The sequence below is a fragment of the Pseudopipra pipra genome, chromosome W (genome assembly GCF_036250125.1).
Source record: "Pseudopipra pipra isolate bDixPip1 chromosome W, bDixPip1.hap1, whole genome shotgun sequence".
NCBI classification, from domain to species: Eukaryota; Metazoa; Chordata; class Aves; order Passeriformes; family Pipridae; genus Pseudopipra; species Pseudopipra pipra.
Genome location: NC_087580.1, coordinates 22,664,013 through 22,681,496, shown reverse-complemented (window position 1 = coordinate 22,681,496; position 17,484 = coordinate 22,664,013). Strand labels below are relative to the sequence as shown.

Here is a 17,484-nt window from a genome sequence, read left to right as displayed (position 1 = left end):
ACCAACCGTTCTGGCCTCCGTACTAATCCAAGGCTGGGGTGCCTTTCAAGGCCCCAGCTTGTCTGGGACCCCCATGACTCTAAAGGAATGCCACTATCCCCCCTGACCATATCCTTCCTCCACTGAGTTACCACGTATCTCCAGGGGCACTGCTCACCTGTGACACTTCCTGCAGGAGTACCCCGCTCTCTCTTGTGCCAATCAGAGGACCTCATGGCCCACACTATACCCCTCCCCTCTCTTCCCCCATTCCCATTGCCCTGTACCCCCCTTCCAATCCCCTTAGCCCCCCTCCCCCTTCCCTTCCCCCCTAAACCTGGACCGTAAAAGCCTCTGTGGGCTGCGAAGCTGCTCTCTCCTCCTCCATTTGTGTGCAGCAAGTGCCGGCAGGCTCCCCCACTCTCTCTCCCCTCTCCTGTTGTGACCATGCCTGGGTCCTGAACCGCGTATAGGGGGGGCTCCCAGGGGACTCCCAACCGACAGAGGAACCCACCACACACACGCAGCCAGCCATAAACACAGTTAAGATGTTGACTAATGTGCTATTTAATCTTCTGAAAGATTGGGCAGCTCCCTGAAGCTCAAAGCATGAAACCAGTCAATTGAGAAGCACTGAATGAGCAGAGAGCAACTGGAGGAGGAAATCAGGGAGCAACAGGAAGGACACACATCCAGCAAGTCTGCTGAAGAGATGTCCTTAGACATGGCCATTTTAACAGGAAACGTGGAAACACCTGAAGGGAGAGGGAGATGAAGTTATAGACGGAATAGTGGTGCTACAGGTAGAGGGGCAGATCAGTATTTCTTCTCCTGCCATCAGCACACGTCCAGGAAATTCTTCTTCTGTCATGGTGGGAAAACTTTGCCATTTCTTAAAAGTACTCAAATGACCCAGTAATGAAAATGTGCTTAAATATTATTTAAATGTATTTAAATAATATAAAATAATATAAAAGTATTAAAACTGTGCCTCTTTCCAGACAGACATCACTTGTCTGGCCATGGCCAACAGCACCACAGGCTGTGCTGGATTATGGGGTGTCTCCAGTGGCACAAAGGAATCAAGGGGCCATTGTGACACTGCAGGGCCTCATGGAACCAAAGATCCCTGGGACACTGCATGATGAAAAAGGGAATAGAATACAGAGGTAGAAAATGTCATGGTTTCAGGAGTTTTAGTATTTTAGGCCATTTTTCCAACACTGTTTTGCAGGGACTGTCTCTTTAAGAAGGAATGCCTGCCCCACGCTGGGGCTGGGCAGGGAGGGGAAGAAAGAAGGAAAATGCCAGGCAGCAAATGGAACTTTTTCTCCTCCCTGGACCCCGGGGCTGGTGCCTGGAGAGTCCCCACGGCGCCGTCCTGCCCCGGGGCCCTGCTGCTGCCGCCCCGAGCGCTGAGCTCGCTCAGCACCACGGCCGGGGAGAGCCCCAGAGTGACCCTGAGCCCAGGAACGTGCTTCTGCTTGTGCCGCCATTTCCCAGAGTTTCTTTGGCTTGCTGGGCCAGAGGGGAGTGGTTATCAGGCAGGACCCTCCACCATTTCCCCCTTTATTCCAGGGGTGTCAGGTGGGTGAAGAATTCCCCTCTTTGTGGGTCAGCTGTTCCCTGTATATCTTTGTGGTTGCTGCTATTTCCTTGTTAGTAAACTCTTAATTTTAAGAGTTTTATCTCTCTGTATCGATAAGAAATAAAAAGGGAGGGATTAATTTCGTTAGAGTTCATTGGAGTTTTTGTCTTTAAGCAAAGACAGCCCCTCAGTTGCATGAGGTTGTGCAGAGTCACAAATGCCCAATCATTCCATAAGGATCCACAGTGTCCAGGGATTCCTTAGGTTCCCTGAGGTCCTAGACTGTCACAATGGACATTTGATTCCATGAGGCCCTGCAGTGTCACAGTGGCCTTCTGATTCCATGAAGGTCTGCAGAATTCCAGGGTTCCTTTCGTTCCATGAGGCCCTGCAAGATCACGGTGGTCCCTTGATTCCATGAGGTTCCACAGTGTGCAAGGTCTCTTTTGGCTTTGTAAGGCCCTGCAGAGGCACAATGGCTCCTTGATTCCATGAGGTTGCACTGTTTCCCAGAGTTCTTTGGCATCAAAAGGCCCTGCAGTGTGACAATGGCCCACTGATTCCATCATTTTCCCCAGTGTCACAATGGTCCCTTGATTCCATGAGATTCTGCAATGTCCCATTGGTTCCCTTTGGTTCCAAGAGGTTCTGGGATGTCACACTGGCCCCTTGATTCCCTGACATTCCACCACGTCCTGGGGTCCTTTTGATTCCATGAGGTTCCACAGTGTCCCATGTTCCCTTTGGTTCCAGGAGGCCCCAGTGTATTCCAATGGCCCCTGGATTCCAGGAGATTCCTGGGGTTCCCTTGACTCCCTGACTTTTGGCATTGTCCAGGGTCCCTTTGTTCCCAGGAGGTTCCTTTGTTTCCATCAGGCCCTGCCACGTCCCAGACTCCCTTTGGTTCCATGAGGTGCTGCAGGGTCACAATGTCCCCTTGATTCCAGGAGGTTCCACCATGTCCCGGGGTTCCTTTGGTTCCAGGGGGTTCCACAGTGCCAAAACTCCCTGCTTCTTATCCTTCCAACATTTGTGGGCCCATTCTCTCCCTGCCTGGGATGGAGCCCCATTGTGTTTGTGCAGGAATGGATCCATGGCCATCCTGCCACTGCCCCAATTGAATGCTGCACAAACGTCACTGCAGGCCCGACCCTGGATGCAGGAACAGTCTGGGAACTCCAGGCCTGCTGACATTCAGCAGAGCCAGTCGGGGTCCCAAAGAGCACAAGGGATTGACTGCAACCCCTGCAGGTCTCTGGCATTGCTGGGGACAAAGGCAGGAACTGCCAGGAGCTCTGCAGAGCCCTGACAGTGCCACTGCAATCCCAAGCTGCATTGCCCGGGGCAACCCTCAGCACAGCCAAGGCCACAACCCTTCCTGAAAGGTGTCCCTTCTGGGCAGGGCCAGGGGGACAAACCCCTCCATCTGTCCCTGCACATGTTGGGTCCAATTCTCATCCCCCACTTAGGGACAAAGTCAGCCTACATTGGGTGTTTAGCTTTGCATTTGCTTCACTCTTTTGTGCTTCCAACACACACACACCCCAGTCTGGGCAGAGTCTGGCCCCCCAGAGAACACAAGACCTGACTAGTTGTGGCTCCTGCTGCAGTGGCTGGAACTTGATCCACAATCTGTGCCAGGAGCAGAGAGGTCCCTCCTCACAGAAACTTCTTGGTCATGGAGTTATTAGGAAAACAGGACAGGTTGTAGGGATCACTTACAGGGCACAGCCAAGGACATGTCTTGAACATCTTCCTGTTTACCATGACCAGCTTTTTCATTCCTTTTTCTCTCTGTTTTCTCATGCTTGTTCCTTCAGAAACCGCTGTGATCCTACCCTTGCTTTGGTTCTTTCCTAGAGATCCCAGGACAAGTCTTGCCCAGTCCCCAAATCCCCTTTCTGGCTGCCCATCATGAGTCTCAGACCCTGAGGCCGATTCCCCCATCCTCAGTTGCAAGGTCACCCTGAGAGGTTCTGCCACTGACCCACTTGCTTAAAGTTTCCTACAGATACCTTGGAACTTCCCTGGAATTGATTCTTTACCTTTCGGGCTTAGAAGGGTTTCTCCATAAACATGGCAATTCATGTCCTCAACATGGAAATTCTTTGGAGAAGGAGTTTGGGACTTCAGACTCAAAAGAATCTCAGAATGATTTGGCTTGGAAGAGAGCTAAAAGGTCATCTGGTCCAAGTCCCTGGACATAGACAGTGACATCTTTTATTAATTGAGGTTACTCACAGTCCTTGACTTTGGACAAATGCAGGGATGGGACATCCACTTCTCTGGAAACCTCTTCCAGTTCTTGCCACTCTGGTTGTTAAATCTTTCCTCCTATTATCCAATAAAAAACTTTTTCAGTTCAAAGCACTGCCAGGTGTTCTGTCACTACAGGCCTTGGTTAAAAGTATTCTCTGTGATTTCCTTAGACTATGAGCACGACATTTTCATCTGCAAAAACATCTGTGAGTGCCCAGAGATCTCCCAAGATGGGCTTGAAAGGTCTCAAGCACAGGAGCACTAGAGAGGGGCTAAGGAGCTGTGGCCTCACTGGTGTGGAGACTGAGGACAGGACAGGACAGTCCTCAGGGGGCTTGAAGGGAGGATTTAGAGCTGGTGAATCCTTTTGTCATAGCAGAAAAGAGCATGAGAAAGAAAGAATTAATGCCAAGTGCAGCTGGGGAGGTCCAGCACGGACATGAGGAAAAAGGAATTTCACTCAATGGAAAACGCTGTGCTGGAACACGTCAGCCAGGAGGAGTGTGGATGAGCCCAAGGCTTTGTGTGTGCAGGAAGAGCCAGGGAGGACGCAGAGATGTCAGTGCAGGAAGGTGCCAGCCAGGTGGGGCAGCCGGGGGGATGACGACAGCCTGCAGGGAAAGGGGCAGGGCATGGACACCGTAGGACAGCCTGGGCTGGAGAGGAGACAGGGAGGGGGAGAAGCTGAAAGGCCCTGCCAGAGCCACCTTCTGCAGGCCTTTGGCCAGGGCTGCTGTCTGTGCCCCTGAGGCCAGGAGGAGGGGAGTGCCCCTTGCAGCCCTGGGGCCTCATGGCCTCCTTGTCCCTGCTCAGCAGCCTGGCAGGTGCCACCCCATGGGCCTGCCCTTGGCATTGCACATCCCACAGCCCAGTGCCCCAGGAAGAGTCCTAAGGAATGAGGCACGGACAGGATCTGCCTTCCCAGGGGCTGGGGTTCAGGGCTTGGCCCTTTGGATTAAGGAAAGAAGTCAAGGTTTCTTCAGCATCAGAGCCACCTTTCCCTTGCTTGTCCATCCTTGTCATCACTGTCTGCTGATTTCTGCTCTAACTGGAACCTGGGGACACGTTCTCAGTTGTGTCCCTCAGTGACACTCATTAGCACTACAAAAAACTTTAGTGTTTCAATCTCACTTTGACTTCTTGAATTTTTTTTTGAACTTCCTCTCAGGGACTGAGTCTCATGTAAACAACATCAACCCCCCCGAGGGTCATGAAATGCCTGGGGCTGTTGCTGTGCTGCTGAGCTGGGCCGGGCTCCTGGCACACAGGGAGCTCCTGGCAAGCAAGAAGAGCTTCAAAGAGACAGCTGTGCCCAGGAGCAGCTCCTCTGCACAGCCCAGCAGGGCTGAGGGCACTGCCTGCAGCACCCAGGGCACAGGAGAGAAGGCAGAGAGATGAGAGGCAGCCTGGGCTGGGAGGTGACTGAGCTCTCACCATGCGAGAAACCTTCCCAGGATTTGAAGGAAGATTTCTCTGGCTGTAGGAAAGTTCAACTTGCCTTCCTGGAAGCATCTCCTAAAGCTGGCACATCCCACAGCTTCCAGGATCTTTCAGCAGGACTCTCCCAGTTGCTGCAGTGCAGGGGAAGTGGCCATATGGCAGAGCAGGGCAGGAGCTGCAGGCAGCAAGGGCAGAGAGGAGAAGGGAGCAGGAGGTTCAAGGGATCCTGGGGTGGGAGGACAGGGCAGAGCTGCTCAGGGCAGGAACCTTGCCAGCCCTTTGCCACGGTCAGGCTGTGGCTGCAGAGCAGTGCAGGTGAGTTCCTGCAAGTGCCTCTGCCAGCTGCCAAATGGCAGCAGTGGCAGGAGCTGTCAGGATGGCTCTGCTGGATTTGCTGGGGTGCAGCAGGAGAAGCTGCTGCAGAGCAGGACTTGCTGCTGCCCCCTCAGAGGCCCAGGGCCAGAAGGTTCCCTGTGGCAGGGCTGGCTGTGGGGTGGGAAGGTGGGGGTGCAGCCAGGGGTGCCCAGGGCTGTGGGGCAGAGCAGGGTCCTGCCCCCAGGGCTCTGTGTGCTGGGGCAGGGACTCTGCTGCCTGCCAGGGGCAGCTCTCAGCCCGGCCAAGGAGCTGCCACGGCCCTGCAGGGAGAAGGGGTGGGGGGAAGGAGTGACCCCTCAGGGCAGGGCAGGGCTGGGCAGGGCCCTTCAGCTGCAGGCTCAGGGCTCCTCACAGCTTCAGCTCCACCTCCTCCATTTCCAGGGGCCCTTCTCAGGAAGCACATCCCCCCAGAACACCTCCCCCTTCCCAGCCACCGCAGGGGGTCTGGGATCTGCTCTGCAGCCCCTGCCCAGGCAGAGCTGCCCCTGGGCACTGGGCTGGGGATGGCTCTGGCAGCACTGGCAGGGAGCTGAGCTGGGCACAGGCAGGGGCTGCTGGCAGGAACAGCTCCTCACCCAGAGACAGGCAGGCAGGGAGAGGGAGCTGCTGCCACAAGGGCTGGGCAGGGGGATGGGGGCCCCTCCCTGCTGTCCCTGTGGCACAGACCCCTTCCCTGAGCAGCTCCTGCCTGGGCTCCTTTCCCAGCCGAAGCAGAGCCTGTGCCCTCAGGCCCACGGGGGCTGGGCTGTGCATTGCCCTGCAGCAGCCAGAGCCCAGGCAAGGACAGGGCCCTGATTTCCAGCTGTCTCTGTGTGTCCCTCCTCCCTTGGCAGCAGCACTGTGGCATCTCCCTGCCATCTCCTGCTGCCTGGGCTGTCCCTGTTCTCACCAGTGGGTTTTCTGAGCCAGTGTGGGATTTGGGGGGGGGGAGGGGGCAGATTCCTGTGCTGACACAAACCCTTTGGGTGCTGCTGTGGGGATGTGTCTGTGGGAGCCAAGTGCCCTCCAGGCACCTTCAGGGTATTCAGCTGTTTCCCTGGGTGTCCTACAGGGCTGCAGGTGCCCTCCAGAAGGGCACAGCTCTGCCACAGTATCTCTGTGCTGCACAGGATCCCCATGGAGAAAACTCCTCAGGGCTAAATCCATGCAAATGCTCTGGGCAGCTGCAAGGAGCATTTTGTGTCTCACTCTGGGAGGGGAGAGATGAAAAGGTGAGGAGTGTGTCAGTCTGTTCTTTGGACATGGATTCCTGGATCTCTGGGCAGTTTCTTTGGAGGGGAACAGTTGAGTGTGATGCTCCTCCAGCTCCAAGCTGCCAGCACAGGGCAGCTGTGCCCAGGACTGATGGGCAGAGCAGCTCTTCTCTCTGCACTAAGGGACCGTCCCTGTGCCCCTCAGAACCCACAAGACTTGACCTGCAATGCAATAGAAATGTCAGGGATTTCAACCACTCCTAAGTGTGGCAGGTGCAAGTGGGTGAACAAATCCAAAGAATTCCCTCAGCTCAGTCCTTCATTTGGGCAAATTGCAAACAGCAAAGCTGAGAAGCTCTTGGATGTATCACGAGTACATTTAATTTGAGATCACCCTGCATTCCAAGTTCCCTCTCTCAGCAGAGCAAGAAGGAGTCCTTGGGAGCCCATCCCAGAGTTCCTGCTTCCAATGGTCCCCTCAGGCAGCAAAAGGCAGAGCTCAGGGGAGGGAGCTGCAGGGAGGTCTGAGAGAGGAGAGAGAGCCTGAGAGTGGGGTGGCTGAGACAGGTAATGTTTGGCTGCAGAAGCCTGGTCTAACTCAGCAGTGACTTTTCCTCTTCAACAGATCAAATACTCTGGGGAAGGAGCAAATGTCCAACAGCAGCTCCATGGCCCAGTTCCTCCTCCTGGCATTGGCAGACAGGCGGGAGCTGCAGCTCCTGCACTTCTGGCTCTTCCTGGCCATCTCCCTGGCTGCCCTCCTGGCCAACGGCCTCATCCTCAGCGCCGTAGCCTGCGACCACCACCTGCACACCCCCATGGGCTTCTTCCTGCTCAACCTCTCCCTCACAGACCTGGGCTGCATCTGCACCACTGTCCCCAAAGCCATGCACAATTCCCTCTGGGACACCACAACCATCTCCTACATGGGATGTGCTACACAGCTCTTTTTCTTTATGTTCTTCTTCTCAGCAGAGTTTTCCCTCCTCACCATCATGTGCTACGACCGCTACGTTGCCATCTGCAAACCCCTGCACTACGGGACCCTCCTGGGCAGCAGAGCTTGTGCCCACATGGCAGCAGCTGCCTGGGCCACTGCCTTTCTCAATGCTCTGCTGCACACAGCCAATACATTTTCCCTGCCCCTGTGCCAGGGCAATGCCCTGGGTCAGTTCTTCTGTGAAATCCCCCCCATCCTCAAGCTCTCCTGCTCACACTCAGGCTACCTCAGGGAGCTTGGTCTCATTGGGGTTAGTGCCTATTTAGTGTTTGGTTGTTTTGTTTTCATTGTTTTCTCCTATGTGCAGATCTTCAGGGCTGTGCTGAGGATCCCCTCTCAGCGGGGACGGCACAAAGCCTTTTCCACGTGCCTCCCTCACCTGGTCGTGCTCTCCCTGTTCCTCAGCACTGCTGCATTTGGCTACCTGAAGCCCCCCTCCATCTCCTCCCCATCCCTGGATCTGGCACTATCAGTTCTGTACTCAGTGGTTCCTCCAGCACTGAACCCCCTCATCTACAGCCTGAGGAACCAGGAGCTCAAGGATGCCCTGAGGAAAATGATGACTGGATGCTTTTCAGGAGCAATAAAGTGCCTGTTTTCTGGTTCATAGCATTGAGAATGGGACTCACTAATGGTCCAGCCTTCCTGCTCAGGTTTTTCATGGAGGTCATTGGATTCTTCTTGCAATAATTTTCTCTGCAATCAAATATTATTATGCATCTGCCTTCTATTTTAGTGTCTACCCATTGAATTTGACCCAGAGATGTAAAAATGATGAATTGTGCTCTCTGACTATTTAAACAAAATAAAGGACCCTGCAGTGCCTTCTTTGTCCAAGACCCTTCTTCTCAGATGTTCCTAAAGGACAGCACACTGCAGGACAGGGTGTATTTGCAAAGGGGAAGGGGACAATAATCCCAGCCCAGCAGCACTGCCAGGGTCAGCAGGGCTTGGTCTTTGCAGAGCTGCTCTCTTGCCACTTCCACACTGTCCTCCTGAGCCCCTTTCTCGGGGTAAGGCCTGAGTGCTCTCTGAGCACAGTCCTGGGGGGTGGAAGCCCTTGGAGCACAGGCAGGGACAGGCCCTGGGAACTTGTGAAGCAGAGCTGGGTTCCCTTCCAGCATCTCCAGGATGCTCTGGGATCTTCTGAGGCCACTGCATGGACTGGGTCACTTCTTCTGTCACCTTGCTCCAGGGCTGCAACTCTCCTGCAGTGTCCCCATGACACTGCTGCTCTCTGCTTTCCAGGTTCCATTTTCAGATCCAGTCTTCCCCTCCTGTTCACAGGGACATCCTGGGAGTGCTTCAGAGCTGCCATCCTGGGGCAGCTCCTGCCCAGCGTGGGCAGGCACAAGGTCTCTCTGTACAATGGGACAAAACGTATTTTCAAGTCCTTTGTGAATGATGCCAAATTTCAGGGAGCCCTTGAGCAACCTGTCCTGGTTTAAAGACACTTATTGGGGTGGGAACTCTAATAAAATGAATTCACTCCTCTTTTTTTCCCCTCTGATACAGGGAGAAAAAAATACAAGGTGGTAAAAGTGAAAAAATAGCAATTTACTGACAAGAAATATGGCAGCAAAACCAGCAATACCAACAGGACAATTCAAAGCAACAGCAGAGAGAGAAATTGCCTCCTCTCTCCCCCCGCCCCAACTCTCTTTTGTAAACAAGTAAAAACAGGGATCAACACGTGCCTCCCTTCCCCCTTTTCCTCCTGAATGAACAAAGAACAAGAAAAAAAAACAGTGGAAAGAGGGGACAAAGCAAAATCTGGGAAACCCTCTGGTCTGAGATCAGTTGTGCTGCCCAAGAACACGCTGACTCCAGAGGTGTCCAAGCGGGGCAGAGCCGGCGACTCCGGTCCGTGCGGCGGCGGGGGGGAGGCAGCGGCTCTGCTTGATCCCATGGAGTTCTGGGGAGGCACAGTGGCCCCTTGGTTCCATGAAGCTCTGAGATGTCTCAGGGGTCCTTTTATTCCAAAGAGACTCCGCATATCAGAATGGTCCCTTGGTTCCACGAGATTCCACAGTGTCCCTGCATTCCTTTGGTTCCATGAGGCCCTGCAGTGTCACAGGGCCACTTGATTCCGTGACGTTACAAAGAATCAGAATGGCCCCTTGATTTAAGGCCATCTGCACATGCGGCTGCCTTGGGGGGGTGTGGGCACCCAGATAAGGGAGTTGTCACCCCCTGGACTCAGTCCTGGGGTCACCACATCTGGACTGGTCTGTCTGTCTGTGAGGTTCCCCATTGTGGAGGAATGAGGAAGAACTGGAGAGGGTCCAGAGGGGATCTGACAGGATGGAGCTTTTCTCCATTTTGGAAATAGAATGAAATCTCCACAAAGAGTATCATGGAAGGTTGGACTGAAGGAAAGGAAAAATAAATGTCACTCAATGGGGACCCTTGTGCTGCAAAAGGTCACCCAGAGGGAGTCAGGATCAGCCCATGGCTTTGTGTTCCAGGGAACAGCCAGAGCTGGTGCAGAGCCATCAGGGAGGGTCTAGAAATGCTGCTGGGAGGGGGTGGGAAAGCAGGAGGGGTGTGTGCAGCCTGCAAGGCCAGAGCAGCAGCAGGGCCAGGGCAGGACAGCCTGCAGGAGAGATGGCCAAGGGCTCTGGCAGGGCTGCAAGGCCCAAAGGCACCCAGGCCTTTGTCCCCTTGCCTCTGGCAGCTGCCTCTGCCACTCAGGCCACCACAAGCCACTTTCCTGGCAGGTTCTGCCCTTGGGTTCTGCCTCGCCCCTCCCTCAGCAGCCTGGCAGGGGTTGCCCAGTTTTGGGCCTTTGTTGTTCCTCCCCCTCCCATCCCAGTGCCCCCAAACAGCCCTGAGCCAGCCGGGAGGGACAGGATCTGCTGGGCCAGGGCCTGGGGCTCAGGCCTTGGCCTTTGTGCTCCACAAAACCAAGGCAGGCTTTGCTCAGCATTGCAGGGGCCTGCCCAGAGCCTTTGTCTGCCTGCACTCCTGGTCTCCAAGGAGCTGCTCCAAGGAGTCCCTGGGGAGGCTTTGGCAGTGCCTGCCCTCAGTGGGGCCCAGCAATGCTTCAAGGCACTTGGAGTTTGGCTTCTGACTTCTTCAGCAGCTGCTTCAATCTTCTCTCAGTACGTGAGGATGAGGGACTCATCTCTAAACACACCGTGGGGCTCATTAAAAAATGGAAAAACAATTTCTTTCTCTTCCTTTAATTGTCTTCATGTCTTCAAGACATCAACAACTAATTAGGGTTGTTTTGTAGTTTAGCTAAGGAGGAAGATTTTAAAGAGGACAACACGGAAAAAATATTTTTTGATGAAAAGGAATGATTTACACAGAGCCTTGGGATGCAAGAGGGTCAGGATGCAAAGAATTTGAACCCAAAGATAAGAGGGCAAAAGTAATTATTAGCATTTAATTATTGACCTGTTAAACTGTTATCAAGTGATTCAACAGCATTTGCCACAATTTTAACAGTGACTGAATTAGAGATTCACAACAACATTCCCACCACAGTCAATTCACACCCACACCCAGGCAGAGATGTGTGCACACATCAATAGCTGGGTTGGTAAAGGTCCCTCTCCCAAATTCTCCTGTTGTCAGGGAAACACTCCCCCAAATCCCTTTGTGTTTCCCACCAGACAAGGGTCCCAGCTGGAGGAGTGTTTGTGGAGGGGGATCAGAATTGTCCTGGGCATCAGCGCCGCTCTTTGGAGTGTTGCAAACTGGAGGGTTCCCGAGCTGGGAGAGGCTGCCAGAGGTGTCCCACTGAGAGGGAGGTGCTGGGGAGCTGCCAGGGCCTCCCTCAGCCCTGCTGGGTGTGGGCTCCCAAGGGGACTGGCTTTAGTTATCTGCTGAATTTCCATCCTGGTGTCAGGAATGACTGGAGTTTCCAAAATATTTGGGAATTGTATCCAAACTGTTCCATTTGGGCTACAATTCAGGTAGGGAATGTTCCAAGGCTTTCATGGGATGACTGATTATCTTGTGTTCCCAAACTGTTCCACTCCAGATTGTTCCCACCTGTATCATCCAGGAGCACCTGGTCCAGTCCAGGGACACTTCCCCACAGCCCTGGTCCAGTCCAGGGGCTCTTCATTGCTCAGCTGGTTTGGTCAAGGCTTGTCAGGAGCTCCTGAGATCATTGACCAGGCCTGAGGAGATTGGGGGTGGATGCACCAAAACAGATGCTCCTAAGAAAAACTTTTTGTAAAGACTTCTCTGAGCACTCTCCAAGGTGTTTGCAGATGAAAACGTTGTCCTCATAGTCTAAGGGATACATTTTATCAAGGCCTGTAGTGGAGAAATATGGGGCAATGGTTTGAACTGAAATAGGGGAGCTTTATATTGGATAAAATGAAGAAATACTTATCAGTGGGGCTGGCAAAAAATGCATCAGGTTCCCAGAGAAGAGGAAGTCCCCTTCCTGGATTTGTTCAAGGTTAGAAACTTTGAGCAGCCTCAATTAGTGAAGATGTCACTGTCCACGTCCAGGGGTTTGGACCAGATGAGCTTTTATATCCCTTCCAAGCCAAAGCATTCTGTCATTCTTTGAGTCTAAAGTCTCAAGCTAATTTTTAGAAGAATTTCCATTGCTAGAATATGAATTACCATGTTTTTGAAGAAGTCATTCTAAGCGCAAAAGGCAACAAATTAATTCCAAGGAAGTTCCAAGGTATCTGTAGGAAACTGTAACCAAGTGGGTCAATGGCAGAACCTCTCAGGGTGACCTTGCAGCTGAGGATGGGGGATTTGGCCTTGGGGTCTGAGACTCATGATGGGTAGTCAAAAAGGGGATTTGGGGACTGGGCAAGACTTGTCCTGGGATCTCTAGGAAAGAACCAAAGCAAGGGTAGGATCACAGTGGTTTCTGAAGGACCAAGCATGAGAAAACAGAGAGAAAAAGGAATGAAAAACCTGGTCATGTTAAACAGGAGGCTGGTCAAGACACGTCCCTGGCTGTGCCCTGCAAGTGATCCCCACAGCCTGTCCCCTTTTCTTAAGAACTCCATTGCCAAGAAGTTTCTGTGGGGAGGGACCTCTCTGCTCCTGGCACAGATTGTGGCCCAAGTTCCAGCCACTGCAGCAGGAGCCACAACTAGTCATGTCTTGTGTTCTTTGGGGGGCCAGACTCTGCCCAGACTGGGGGGTGTGTGTGTTGGAAGCACAAAAGAGTGAAGCAAATGCAAAGCTAAACACCCAATGGAGCCTGACTTTGTCCCTAAGTGGGGGATGAGAATTGGACCCAACATGTGCAGGGACAGATGGAGGGGTTTGTCCCCCTGGCCCTGCCCAGAAGGGACACCTTTCAGGAAGGGTTGTGGCCTTGGCTGTGCTGAGGGTTGCCCCGGGCAATGCAGCTTGGGATTGCAGTGGCACTGTCAGGGCTCTGCAGAGCTCCTGGCAGTTCCTGCCTTTGTCCCCAGCAATGCCAGAGACCTGCAGGGGTTGCAGTCAATCCCTTGTGCTCTTTGGGACCCCGACTGGCTCTGCTGAATGTCAGCAGGCCTGGAGTTCCCAGACTGTTCCTGCATCCAGGGTCGGGCCTGCAGTGACGTTTGTGCAGCATTCAATTGGGGCAGTGGCAGGATGGCCATGGATCCATTCCTGCACAAACACAATGGGGCTCCATCCCAGGCAGGGAGAGAATGGGACCACAAATTTTGGAAGGATAAGAAGCAGGGAGTTTTGTCACTGTGGAACCCCATGGAACCAAAGGAACCCTGGGACATGGTGGAACCTCATGGAATAAAGGGGACATTTTGACCCTGCAGCACCTCATGGAACCAAAGGGAGTCTGGGACGTGGCAGGGCCTGATGGAAACAAAGGAACCTCCTGGGAACAAAGGGACCCCAGGACACTGCCAAAAGTCAGGGAGACAAGGGAACCCCAGGACACTGTGGAATCTCCTGGAATCCAGGGGCCACTGGAATACACTGGGGCCTCCTGGAACCAAAGGGAACATGGGACACTGTGGAACCTCATGGAATCAAAAGGACCCTGGGAATCAAGGGTCCATTGTGACCTTGCAGAACCTTTTGGAACCAAAGGGAACCAACTGGACATTGCAGAATCTCATGGAATCAAGGGTCCATTGTGACACTGGGGAAAATGATGGAATCAGTGGGCCATTGTCACACTGCAGGGCCTTCTGGAGCACTGGGAAACAGTGCAACCTCATGGAATCAAGGAGCCATTGTGCCTCTGCAGGGCCTTACAAAGCCAAAAGAAACCTTGTACACTGTGGAACCTCATGGAATCAAGGGACCACCGTGATCTTGCAGGACCTCATGGAACCAATGGAAACCTGGGATTCTGCAGAATCTCATGGAATCAGGGGGCAGTTGTGACACTGCAGGGCCTCATGGAATCAAATGTCCATTGTGACAGTCTAGGACCTCAGGGAACCCAAGGAATCCAGGGACACTGTGGAACGTTATGGAATGATTGGGCATTTGTGACTTTGCACAACCTCATGCAACTGGTTAAAGATAAAAATTGGGGTGGGAACTCCAATGAAATGAATCCCTCCCTTTTTATTTCTTACCAATACAGAGAGATAAAACTCTTAAAACTAAGAGTTTACTGACAAGGAAATAGCAGCAACCACAAAGATATACAGGGAACAGCTGACCCACAAAGAGGGGAATTCTTCACCCACCTGGCATTCCCGGAACAAAGGGGAAAAATGGTGGAGGGTCCTGCCTGATAACCACCCCCCTCTACCCCAGCAAGCCAAAGAAAGTCTGGGAAATGGGGGCACAAGCAGAAGCACGTTCCTGGGCTCAGGGTCACTCTGGGGCTCTCCCCGGCCGTGGTGCTGAGCGAGCTCAGCGCTCGGGGCGGCAGCAGCAGGGCCCCGGGGCAGGACGGCGCCGTGGGGACTCTCCAGGCACCAACCCCGGGGTCCAGGGAGGAGAAAAAGTTCCATTTGATGCCTGGCATTTTCCTTCTTTCTTCCCCTCCCTGCCCAGCCCCAGCGTGGGGCAGGCATTCCTTCTTAAAGAGACAGTCCCTGCAAAGCAGTGTTGGAAAAACGACCTAAAATACTAAAACTCCTGAAACCATGACATTTTCCATCTCTGTATTCTATTCCCTTTTTCATCATGCAGTGTCCCAGGGATCCTTTGGTTCCATGAGGCCCTGCAGTGTCCCAATGGCCCCTTGATTCCTTTGTGCCACTGGAGACACCCCATAATCCAGCACAGCCTGTGGGGCTGCCTGTTCATGGCCAGACAAGTGATGTCTGTCTGGAAAGAGGCACAGCTTTAATACTTTTACATTTAAATAATGTTTAAGCACATTTTCATTACTGGGTCATTGGAGTACTTTTAAGAAATGGCAAAGTTTTCCCACCATGGCAGAACAAGAATTTCCTGGACGTGTGCTGATGGCAGGAGAAGAAATACTGATCTGCCCCTCCACCTGTAGTACCACTATTCCATCTATAACTTCATCTCCCTCTCCCTCCAGGTGTTTCCACCTCTCCTGTTTAAATGGCCCTGTCTAAGGACATCTCTTCAGCAGACTTGCTGGATGTGTGTCCTTCCTGTTGCTCCCTGGTTTCCCCCTCCAGTTGCTCTCTGCTCATTCAGTGCTTCTCAATTACAATGGTTTCATGCTTTGAGCTTCAGGGAGCTGCCCAGTCTGTCAGAAGATTAAATAGCACATTAGTCAACATCTTAATTGTGTTTGTATCTATCAGAGAACAAACTTTTCTTATGTTTGTGTCTAAAGCTCTTCCTGTATGGAAATGCCTTGTGAATTGGTGACACATCAGATGTTGCCGGGACATTGCACAGAGCTGAGGGAAGAGTTTTGATGTTTATTAACATGTATCATCTTTACATTTTTTTTTTTTTTTTTATATTGGCCGTGAGGTGGGAGTGGTGTGTCCCAGGCTGGCTGCGTGTATGTGGTGGGGTCCTGGGTTGGTTGGGAGCCCCCCGGGAGCCCCTCCCGGCGCCATGCGCGCATAGGCCACAACAGGAGAGGGGAGAGAGAGTGTGGGAGCCTTCTGGCACTTGCTGCACACCCATGGAGGAGGAGAGAGCAGCTTTGGAGCCCACAGAGGTGGTCCAGGTTTGGGGAGGAAAGGGAAGGGGGAGGGGGGTTAATGGATTGGAAGGGGGGTACAGGGGAATGGGGATGGGAGAAGAGAGAGGAGGGGTATAGTGTGGGCCATGGGGTCCTCTGATTGGCAGGAGGGAGAGTGGGGTACTCCTTTAGGAAGTGTCACAGGTGAGCAGTGCCCCTGGAGATACGTGGTAACTCAGTGGAGAAAGGATATGGTCAGGGTGGATAGTGGGGTTCCTTTCGAGTCATGGGGGTCCCAGCCCAGCTGGGGCCTTGAAAGGCACCCCAGCCTTGCATTAGTACGGGGGCCAGAACGGTTGGTCACTTTGTTTGTCTGCTTGTTTTTGGCTCACCTGTGGCTACTGCCCAGGTTCGGCATGTTCTGGATATATTTGCTTTGCTCTGTTACATCCTGATAGGGTGGGCAGGACAAAGGGTTGTTCCTGGGGATCTCCTTATGTTTGTATATAAATAGGTGATAGTAAAGTAGGAAATGAAAGACTTCCCAAACCATTCTAACAGGAACATAGCCCGTGTGCCCCTGTGTGGTTACGAGCTATGCTGGCGATGGTACAGCCTTCGGTAGGGTCGCCCATGCCAGACAGGTCACAACAGCAGGGGCAGATACAATACATCCGTGGGCAGGATGAGCTCGTTAGCCTTCTGGCAGTCATCCTAGGAGAAGGACAACTCTAATCCCAAACCCGGGCAGATGGAGCTCGTTTAGCCCTGTAAGGCCATCCATCTAAGAGAAGGTCACTCTAATCAAACCTACGTCCTGAGGACCTCGCTGCCACCGTCCAAGCTCGCTCGGCCCTGGCAGATGAACCTCAGGATTAAAGGGTGGGTTCAGTTCCACGCAGACTGCATCTCACCTAAAAAATCCATTGCACAGGCTTGAAGGTTTTACCCACATGCAAAAAGTCCTGTAGCGATGGGCGAGGGTCGAAACAGCAGGTGAAAGTGTAGCAGTTCGTTTGGATACATGTCCGGAATAAAGACAAGTGCCAGAAATACTCAAACACACAAAATATCTTTTATTACAGTGAGAATAATAATAATAATAATAGTAATAAACTGAGCAAGAGGAATTAAAAACTAAAAAAGGATACAAAATAACTACCTTATCGGGTGGCATTAAAACAAATACTACAAACAGCATTTAATACAGTATTAACTAGTGAAAAGGGATACCAAAAAAGGATCTTAACACAATATTATGGATAACACGATATTGGTTAGTAAAGAGGGAAACTAAAGGAAAAATACTATAAACATAAAAGGGGAGTTAAAGGAACACTAAAAGGATATTAAAAAGTTTGTTCTCTCAGTTGATTCCTCTCAATAACCTGTGCTTACCCACACAGACAGGCCAGGGCTGTCAGGATCTGCAGCAGCTGGTCGGTGCCCGTGCTTAGCGGGCGTCCCCGCGGAGCGACACAGTCTCGGTGGTAGGATGAGTATCGCTCAACTCAGCAGCTCTGACTTTTTATCAGTTCCACATTACACCACGTAGGGCCAGTACCCAGTATAAGGTGATGCCTGAATGGCAGCCAAACCCCGCCTGATCATCACCTCATGGCAACAGTCTGTG

At 52.6% G+C, this 17,484-nt stretch overlaps 1 protein-coding gene and 1 long non-coding RNA gene across 2 annotated transcripts in view; both read left to right on the top strand.

Moving 5' to 3' along the window:
• Positions 1–17,484, top strand: part of LOC135405712 (uncharacterized) — a 958,894-nt gene that overhangs the window by 40,150 nt on the left and 901,260 nt on the right. The gene's annotated exons all lie outside the window — the stretch shown is intronic.
• Positions 7,866–8,444, top strand: LOC135406366 (olfactory receptor 14J1-like; the record flags this gene model as incomplete). Its single annotated transcript, XM_064640769.1, has 1 exon — positions 7,866–8,444. A coding segment is annotated over one exon (579 nt), but the record flags the coding sequence as incomplete, so codon positions are not given.